Genomic DNA, 10,368 nt, shown 5'->3' with positions numbered 1-10,368 from the left:
ACTATTTATATCTACAAATTAAAAATGATTAATAAATCATTACTGTAGAGGACAAAATTATGCATTAAAAGGAAATAAAATAAGTAACTACTGCGGAAAAAAAATCCTGCCATATAGTTGCTCATTGTTCAATAATCATATTCATTATATTATACACAACCTATTTATTCACCAGCATTGCAAAAATCAAGGAGTTTCACATGTAGATACAAAGTTATTACGTACTATGGTAATATTTGCTTTTTCATATTTTTACACTTATTTTATGTTTATATTTTTTAATGTTATTTATTTTTATTATTGTATATATATACAAAAAAATGAAAGATTAGTATACATTTTAAATTATACTAATCTACATGTATTTTATAGATGAATATATATTTTTCATAGCCTATACTACATATAATAATCAGCTAAAGAAACTATCGTTTGATTCAATAAAGAGATACAAAATTCCTAAAAGCAGCCATGAGATAAATCCCCGTAAAATGTTATTCAGGATTTTGTAAGAAAAGGTAAAAGGCCAGTTTATGAAACATTTCAATGTGTTTGTTCTGGGTTTATTTTAGTTGTCGAGATACAGACAATACAAACAAGCGATACATATCTAGGAGAAACAGTTTCTTCAAACGTATGGATGTCACAGACAAAAAACGTGAATAAAGAAATAAAAAATAAATAAATGCGAAATAAATATTTACAGAAATTCAGCTAAACATCATACAATAAAATATTATTTGTTTTAGAAATGAGAACCCAGTAAGTAAACAAATAGTGTCTCCATATCCCGTTTCCAAAGTTTACAGACTTTTTTGGATATAATATTTTAGAGCTGTATAAAATAAAGCCAAATGTATGATATCCCCCACAGAACATATTTGTGCAGGTTAAATCTTGCTTACACGTGGAACAAAGTAAATAAAATATAAAAAGTAAAAAATAAATGCAACTAGACTATTATTTCAAGACATCAATTCAATAGAAAAAAGAGACATTTTTTTCCCTAGAATGCATAAATATACAATTCACATTTTGTTTTCACTACACTATGTCACCAGCAGTTCATAAAAGTAAGGTATTGGATTTGATACTAACATAATGTACGATGAGTTTGTGAAGTGAAAATAAAACCAAAAAATAATATAAATAAAAAATTAAAATGAAATAAAGCTACAGCATTTAAATAAAGTTAATATTTGTAATTAGATATGTTTAAAGTTTTGTGTTTGGCAACGTCCTGCATTTGGCACAATAAATAAAAAATGAAGTAAAATAAATTTAATTTGATATAGCTGTTGCTTGGAAAGAGTATTGCCTATAAACCATATGACACAATTGTTGTGCAAGTCCTATTGGAAACTGTGGACATACAATACTTATGTGAGCTGTGCAAAGGAGTTCATTGTTTTAGTTTTTTTTTTTTTTTTCCAGTGCTATGATTATTGTAAAATAAATAAATAAATAAATACATAACTGAATAAAATGACTTGATTTTTAGATATGCTGGCGACTTCACAAAACTTACAAAATTACAGTCATTTTGGGAGGATAATTGTAAGTTTGTTGAACATTCCTACCATGAAGGGTATTTGCCATGGGAGGAAGAGCTGTGTGGGGTGGTGTCCAGGGCAGGCAAGCTCCATTATAAAGACTGCTACAGAGGAATAAACCATGAGCAGGCAGCAGAGTTGGTGAAGTCCATCCATGGTGCTGTCAAAGCTCTCCAAGGCTCTGTCCACCAAGCTGAACCTGCAGCTGTCCATGGTGCTGAAATATTCCTTAGCTGCTGGTGCCCAAGGCATGACTTGAGGACAATGGAAATAAGTGAGGGGAACTGGAATAATAATTGAGGTGTCAGTGCTGTTACTCAGTAGAGTGTTCTTAACGTGGCAAGCATATGGTCTCTCTCAGTGGTCCAAAGAGCCATCAACCCTTTCTGCTCAGCGCAGAAGCCATTCTATGACATAGCTGGAATGTCTGCAGGTTGCCAAGAACTCGGTCAGTGAAAGTCCTCAAGGTAGCAAACCTTGGCTGGTGGACTGTGAGGAAACAGTGAGGGGTTTAGGTGTGAGTGTAGAAGCCATAGTAGCCAAGGTCCTTGGCACAGTTCTTCTCACAGTCTCTAGAGGGCAGAACTTCACTTTTTAGGGGTGAGGAGCTGCCAGACACTGCTGGATCCGAGGGGGAGAGTCTTCTTCTCTTGGCCTGTTCATAAATTCCGGAGTCGGAGGAGTCCATAGATTTGATGGAAGGAGGTGTCTCAATCCAGCTTGAGTCGGATAGATCTTTGGGTTTGGTGTCCTCACCTAAAGGAGATCTATCTGCAGCAAGGCTGTCGGGCTCATCAGCCCCAGCTAGGTAGGGGTTTGTAGTGCCAACTCTAGCCCCTGGAGCCCAGCATGAAAGAACAGAACCTGTCTTGGTACAATACTGTGGCGGGCTCCGCGCTCCCCACCCCGTAGGATCTCCGTAGTAGCCAAGTGGACGCCCAGCGCAACCTGCCGTCGGCAGAGGCAGTGCCTTAACTCCCGCGGCCGCGTAAGACAACAGAGTGGCGGCATTGCCTGCAAAGTCTGTAGCGGTGTCATAGGCAGAGGCAGTGGTGAAGTCTAGCCTGTTATTAGCCGGGGTGACAAACCAGCGCTGTGGAGAAGGCGCTCCAGGGTCCTCACCTTGCTGAGGGGACAATAACCCATTGGTATGGGGAACACTGCGATCTGTCCCAGGCCCTGGAACCGACCCAGGGGGGTGGAATCGGGACTTGGCATAGTTGGTGACAAATTGGTCTTGCAAAAATGAACTGGCCATGGAGTAGCGGGCACCGGGCACTATCTGGGATCTGGGGGAGTCATTGGGTGAAGGGGTAAGGCGATCTAAATCACAGCCAGTGTAGATACTGCAAAGAAAAAGGGACAATCAGAAAAAAGCCACAAAGAACAGTGTACACTAAGGAAAAGAGAAATAAAATGATTACATTTGTTTAAAAAAAGGAAAGAAGAAAAAAGAAAGAAAAAGAAATAAAAGAATGTTTTGTATGTATAAACTTTGGTATTTATATATATATATATATATATATATATATATATATATATATACATACATATAGTTAGTACCAACATGTGTACACACTTTGTTATTTTATGGGATGTATATATATATATATATATATATATAACATAATATTGAACGAAATCAAATGGTACTCCCAGTGACAAAAATCCAGATTTTTAATGTCTACCTACTATATAAACAAATACATAAATAAATACAAAGAGTTAATTATAAGATGATTGTATGGTAGACTGTATCCCTATTTTCAATTTAAATTAAAAAAAAAACACATTGTCTACAGCAATCTATTGACTACTACTACAGTTTGACTTTAATCTATAAGAATATACTGTGAAATAAAGTATTCTATAATTACATACTTTCAGGGACAAGTCGGCTATACTGCTAATTATAGTGAACACTGCAATTATCTTTCAATAAATCACAAATTCTGCTACATAAAGCAGAGGACGAGTCGTATTCATTTTACTTCTGGTAATTTTAGGGTGCAGTAATGTAGAAATATGATGAATTAGATGTGATATTATAATACAACATTACTTATTTGGGAATACCTGTCCACCTACGAGGCTGATTTAATAAGGAAGGATTTATCAGGCACAATCTACAAAGTAATACAAAGTAACATCTAGTATAGGAGCAATTTATCAGGGTGTTCATATAAAGATATGAACACCCTGATAAATTGCTCCTATACTAGATGTTACTTTGTATTATTGGTAAAATGTAACTATGTTCAATACAAACAGCTTCTTAGGGATAATAGGAAATTGTTGGTCGGTTGACTGATTGCAAGTTTAACGTATCAAAAAAGAAAATGATGAAGTGTAGCTACTATCAGAACACATTAGATTTCTTCTTAAAGAATATACTGCCAGATTCCAGCTAGAACCCTATATATCTGAAATACTTTAAAAAAAGCACTGCAAATCTTTCAACATATAGTGATCACAATATTCTAACAATATACAATACCAAAATGTATGTCATTTGCATAACAGTAAAAGTGTGCGAAAGTTATTAAAATCACCACCCAATGTAAAATAATAAACTAATATAATAATATGAATACATGATTAATTGCTTATCTTGGGTTCTGTACTTACGTGTCATAGTTGTCTCGAAATCCTTTGGCAAAGGGGTTATGGTCAATTTTCAGTTGAGTGATCTGACAAAGCAAATACAATATATTTCAGCATTTATCATCCGCAATCAGATCAGTCTTTGCAGATTGGTTTCTAATTCATAGATGTATAATATATAATATTTTATACAACAGTTACCTTGTGTTTAATATCAATAGATTCCAATATTTTACAATCAGATAATATAAATTCTACATTTCACTGGACTGGACATAAATAAGGGGGAAATTGTAAAATACCCCCCCCCCCCCCTGTATTTAAACTATATTCCTGTAGGAAGGAATTCTTTTTCTACTTTAAACACAACATGCACGAAAATGTCAACAATAAGTGAGGAAATCACCAAGCTGAGCAGATATATTACAGAAAATGAAATCTACGACCTGTACTGACCTATTTATACGCCCATTATATAAAAACATTGAAGATAATTAATGAGTATGACCTGCCCATGCTGTCAATTCAAGCTCATGTAAACAGATTGATGAAACCTTTATAAAACATACGGTTCCATAATAGAAGTAAGCACATATACAGAAAACAGGATTATATATATATATATATATATATATATATATATATATATATATATATATATATATATATTCATTTTACTATATATATAATATAAATTACTGATATTATTATATTTGCTAAACATATATTACTGATATTACTATATATATCTATGTTTATTACAGATTTGTTTTTATTGAGATTATTTATTTAATGGATTGGCCAATATCATGATATATGGATGGGTTTATATATGTGTGGCAGTTAGTATAGCTTACTATTGTTTTACACATTTACTGTTAATAATATTTCTTACCAATATATTAATATTTTCTTTTCATAATATAATCTACCAAACCCATTAACATAATCATAACACATAATAGTAATAAAAAAATATTATTACAATAATATATAACACATACTAATAATAATAAACGTATTCAGAACAAGATGTAATGCATTATTATTACAATTACTGTTGCTGGTAATAATATTTGTGGTGGTGGTGGTAGTAGATGTACAAGACTTATTTTAATGATATTATTATTTAACATTATTTATTACACTATTATCTAGTCGTGCAGACAGTTATATTGCATTCCTATTATTATGATGATTGAAACCAATGCATTTTTGATGGCCCCACATATGTGATAAGAACAAACTTGTAATTACATCAGTGTTCTGGTAGGCAGTGACTGCAATGAATTGGGTCTCCGGGAATGTGAAGGTCTGCACTCTGCCAGGCTGACTGGTATCCTCTGTGCCATCTTCATTCACTTCCACCACATGCAGCCTCGGCTGGTATTTGTGCAAAGATTGCAAGACGACCATCTGCCAAGGGAACATCAGACAAGGGGTAATCAGGTGACAGCATGCCTGGGCAGTATGGACAGGGCACAGGCTGACTATGGTTATTTCTAGGCACACATCTCTACATGGGTTTGGGTTTCTATGAAAAGGATCTGATGAATGAGACACAAAAGTGTCCAACTGTCTGTTGTAGGAGGCAGCAGATTTAGGAAAACGTGCACATCAACATACACCACCATGAAAGAAGGACTTCTATGGGAATATCTAGCAAATATTGGGTGAATGATCTAAGCCCCTATACTTTGCACACATGCACAGTAATTTATTCCAGGCTGATCTGTGTATCTGCAAGTGCTTGAGATGGCTTATGCAGATGGCGTTCAATGACACACATGCTAAAAATACACTCCATGCTGGGCAGGCTGGGGGAACTGACTGGAAGGGCTGCACTGCTGCATCATTTGCTGGTGAGTACAACTTCTAATACAAAAAACCTTCTAATTAGCAGATTTCACTAACCTGGCCGTTGTTATTGGAAGCCCCCTTGTTGTTAGTGAGTTTCATCTTTCCAAATGAGATCTCCTGTCTCATCCAGTGGGCTCCTGTGTTGGGAGAGTCCGGATGCATGTACACCCTGTTACCTGTTTCCAGAAATACATACAGGTGCAAATTAGACTTTCTGCATTTTTTAATCAGCTTTATCACTAATCCTTTCAACCCAGTTACAAAGATTCCATCATTTGCATATTATTTTTTTTTCCTCTAGCTTCTTTTTTTCCCCTATCATCTGCTCCTGTAGCAAAGCATTTTTTTTTTTCCTTTTCAGATCACAAAAGGCTCTAATTAATGTTTCTCACCTAAAAGAGTGTCAGAGACTAAAAAGGGAAAGTGTTAATTGGGACTCGCCTTGTACATTGGTGTCCGCCTTGCCACAAGGCACCCATTTGCCCCCTTGAAATCTCCAGTGATTGGGATCAGCCAGTATCACATCTACAAAGATATTGTAGTGGGCTGTGGGGTCCAGTCCAGAGATGTTAAAACTCAGAAATGGGAACATGCGTCTAATATAGAAAGAGAAAGACACAGTGATATTTAATAAAAATTGTAAAAATAATATATTCGAAATATTAAAAAATAATAAATAATATAATTATTTAAAATATGCAGAATGGCATGTTTTAACAATTTTGGTAGTACATTAAATTTAAAAACTCCAAATACTGCAATATTACAGTAGCAATGTGAATAAAAAGTAAAATAGCAGCAAGTATTATTATTATTATTATTATTACAATTATTATTATTATTAATAATAATACTAATATTAATAATAATGTTGTTAATAAAAAAACAACTATAGTAACACTAATAATAAAAAGAGTATTATTTAAATATTGTTTCATTTTTTTCAAATTAAGTATTGTTTTGTCTACAAAAACTAAGATAGTTTACCAATTGACTGTTCATAAAGTTATAGTGGAAAATGAATAAGCTGTGTATGCATTCAGATAAAATGTTTTTTTTTTTAAATAATAATAAAAATAAAAAGCACAGCATGAACAACAATAATGACGGTATAATAAACAATACCATGTAACATATCAATATAGTGAAACACAAAATAATAATAAAAATAGCAAATAGGCATAAAAAACACAACACGATCAATAACGATGACAGCATAATAACCAATAATAGTTTACATAATAAAATAGTAAAACGCAAAATAATAATAATAGCAAAAAAAGCACAAGAACATCAACAATGGCAACATAATAAACAATAAGATTTTCCATAGTAAAATAGTGAAACACAAATTGATAAAAAAAAATACAAATAATAATACATAATAAAAAATGAAAAATGTAAAAAAAATTATGTTAAGTAAAGCATAGGCATAAAATAGCACAAAAGAAAAAAAATATAAGCATCTATAAAATTGTGCAAAAAAAGAAGATTAAAGCTGAGCACAGAAATGTGAGGCTACAAGTTAGTAGTGTGGGCACCTCCAGGATTGAGCCCCCTGGCACAGCACCCACCTGCCTTGCTTGGTGATAATCATCTCAGTCTGGTGCCGGTGGAATTTGAGCCAAAGTGGCCGGTTGCACAGATAGACTTGCGCCTTGCCCGGCACCAGTCCAGGTTGGGCGGTGGAGAATTGGTAGAAGGGTGCCCCTTGATAGGAATGCCCGTATTGCTGGGTGTAGGGGTATCCGGTACCAGGGTAGGCTTGTGGGGAGGAATTGCCCAGTAGGCTGTTGTAAGCTCCATTGGCAATAACCGGGTGGTGTGCCATGTATCTGCTGGGGCTTCCGATGGAGAAGGCTGGGTGAGCAGGTCCATGCTGGCTGGGGTAAGGGAACATGGTAGTTGTAGGTGCCGCGGCAGCAGAATGGGACTGACTGGACTGAGGGAGGAGATAACGATCTGCTGCAGATCCATCGAAATTATGACGAATCTCAGAAACCCCATCCAAGACAGGAGACAGCTTACTCCTCTGGCCGTCCCCTGGTGCGTCCTTGGAGTCAGGGAAATTGTCTGGATCTGACTGATTCGTCATCCCCCTGGTCGTTTTTTTCAGAGGTGAACTTCTCTCCAGGTTGTCAGAAGTGGAGATAATGGGATGATCATGCAAAGCAAGCTCAGAAGCGCTAGAATGGGGGTAACTGCTGCTCACACTGAGGAATTTCTTGGAGAGCATGATAGAAGGAGAGATGCAATGATCCAGCTGCATAGCTAGCACCCAACTAACCCCTCAGCCCCCTTGTTATTGGAAAGCCCTCTTTATAAAAAAAAAAAAAACAAGGCACAGATCCAAGGGAACAATTAATGTCCTAGCCTAGCACTCTTCATCATTGCCTTGCCTCCCAGAGCTTTGTTACACTTTTTTTCTTTTGGGCGCACAGATTGGCCAATTGACGCCATGCAGCAATAAGACAACAGTCACTTTTGATCCTGAAGGAGGATGAAACGACTGCTGCCATTGGTTAGCTGCTGACAGTAATTTAATTAGATGGGCATTAATTAGGATAATCACCTGGCTCCTGGTGGCTGGGATGGCACATTGAGAGAAGAGTTGATGATGAGGATAAAAGAGAAGAGAATGGAAAAAAAAGTGTTTGTTTTTCTGTGTACTAAAGGAATCATGTCACCCTTTAGCATATCCTGCTCTGCCTGCAAAGAAGAAGTGCTAAGAATTATCTCCATTTAGTGTGACACTGGTGATTCCTCCTAATTTTCTCAGGGAGATCTATTATGTTAGGTCTGCCTAGGAGCAAAGTGTTAGGATGTTATGCTGGTCATGTATGCAAGAAATACAAATGGTGTGAGAAACACTTGCAGGGTTTAAATCCCAAGGGGTCCATTCCAGAGTTCAATTTCCAACAACCATGGGTTAGGGATGGAGGCGCTCAGGTATTCCAGGTTTTTCTGAATGCTGGGAAACTTTTAGAACCTGTTAGTACAGACAATAGGATAATAATTAATTGGAATTGGTGGGCACTCGGAAATCAGTTATTTCAAAGAGTAATGTCTCCAAAGGTCCCAGTTCTGGAGCCAGAGGAGGGATGGTGAACTCCTGGTCTTGGTTAGTGAACTGTATGTCAAGGGGCAGCCTTCAGGTGTTCAAAGTTACTCAGGTGTCCCAACAGTGTCCAAAGTGAGAGAATGGCTCTGTTGGGATACCATGACAGCACCAACATATGTGCCAAGGTGTTTTAAAGAGATCGTATCAGCTTTTCTTATCCAGGTTTCCTCCAGGGGCTGCCAGGATTTCCTTGAGTAATACGCAATTAGTACCTCTCAGGTCAGTTTAAGTGACACCAATGATCTTTTGGCTATCTGTAGGGGTGTCATTCTTCCCAATGACAAGCAATGTAAAATGCACTCTTCCTACTGACCACCATGCTAATATACTATAAACTTTGCATATAGTAATTATAGTAGGGGGTTTCCTGAAGACCTAAAAGTTATTTTAAGAGTGGTCTTTCTTTTGTAAACATTTTCATTGCTGATTCCTTTGGGTAAAAAATTACATTTTGCCATTTTAATTTTTTTTCATATTTACCATGTTAAGCCAACAGGTGGCACAATAGTTAACATGTAGTTTTCTGCTGTTCTTCAACAATATGCAGTATAGAGAGTACAATTTGTTCCTCAGCTTTTTTGCTTTATTTAGAACACACATTAAGGTGAATGATTAAGAGGAATATACAATACTCCTGTATACAGTATGGTCTGTGTTGCTCTGAACAGTCTGAATAGAATCTCAATTAGAGAGAAAGGCCTAAAATTGAGCAGCCTAATAAATACTTTATTTATATTACTAAAATACTTATTTATTTTAAGCAAACAGTGACACAAGTGACAATGATCCAGCTATACAGGTTTTCTATTTTTCACCAAAATAGCATACACTGTGAGCTCCACACTGTGTGCACGAGAAGCTGCAGCAAGCAGACAGAGCTACCTCATTTCCTGGCTGGAGGACACCCAGCATCATATTCTCTACCAAGAGTCCATGGAACCCCAGGGTTTTTATTAAACTTACACTGCATTTATAAAGCGCAAACATATTATGGGGAGCTGTACAAAAAATAAGGGTTGCAAATGACATAGATACAGTGACAGGAGAAAGAGAGGACCCTTCACAAAAGGGCTTACAATTTAAGAGTAAGGGTTCCTTCAGAGTTGGCTAGGGGGTTCCTCATACTGTGACTGATTGACCCTCCATTTATTGATGCTTTTGGAGCCAACACCCATTGGACGAACCAGCTGCATGCAAGCCACCAATAAAAAGCATGAGTTCTCTGTGACC

At 36.3% G+C, this 10,368-nt stretch overlaps 1 protein-coding gene across 1 annotated transcript; it reads right to left on the bottom strand.

The window, feature by feature from the left end:
• Nucleotides 1-536: 536 nt before the first annotated feature.
• Nucleotides 537-8,363, bottom strand: TBR1 (T-box brain transcription factor 1). The gene is made up of 6 exons (XM_072418238.1): nt 7,592-8,363; nt 6,459-6,613; nt 6,072-6,193; nt 5,415-5,573; nt 4,182-4,243; nt 537-2,899 (listed from the first exon to the last, which is right to left on the bottom strand). Exons 1-6 carry the CDS (start codon nt 8,284-8,286, stop codon nt 2,065-2,067), a joined length of 2,028 nt encoding a protein of 675 aa, XP_072274339.1. The 5' UTR covers nt 8,287-8,363; the 3' UTR covers nt 537-2,064.
• Nucleotides 8,364-10,368: the final 2,005 nt, after the last annotated feature.

Source organism: Pyxicephalus adspersus, chromosome 7 (assembly GCF_032062135.1).
Source record: "Pyxicephalus adspersus chromosome 7, UCB_Pads_2.0, whole genome shotgun sequence".
Classification (NCBI taxonomy): Eukaryota; Metazoa; Chordata; class Amphibia; order Anura; family Pyxicephalidae; genus Pyxicephalus; species Pyxicephalus adspersus.
The sequence above is the reverse complement of the archived record's forward strand: the minus strand, read 5'-3'. Positions and strand labels throughout refer to the sequence as shown.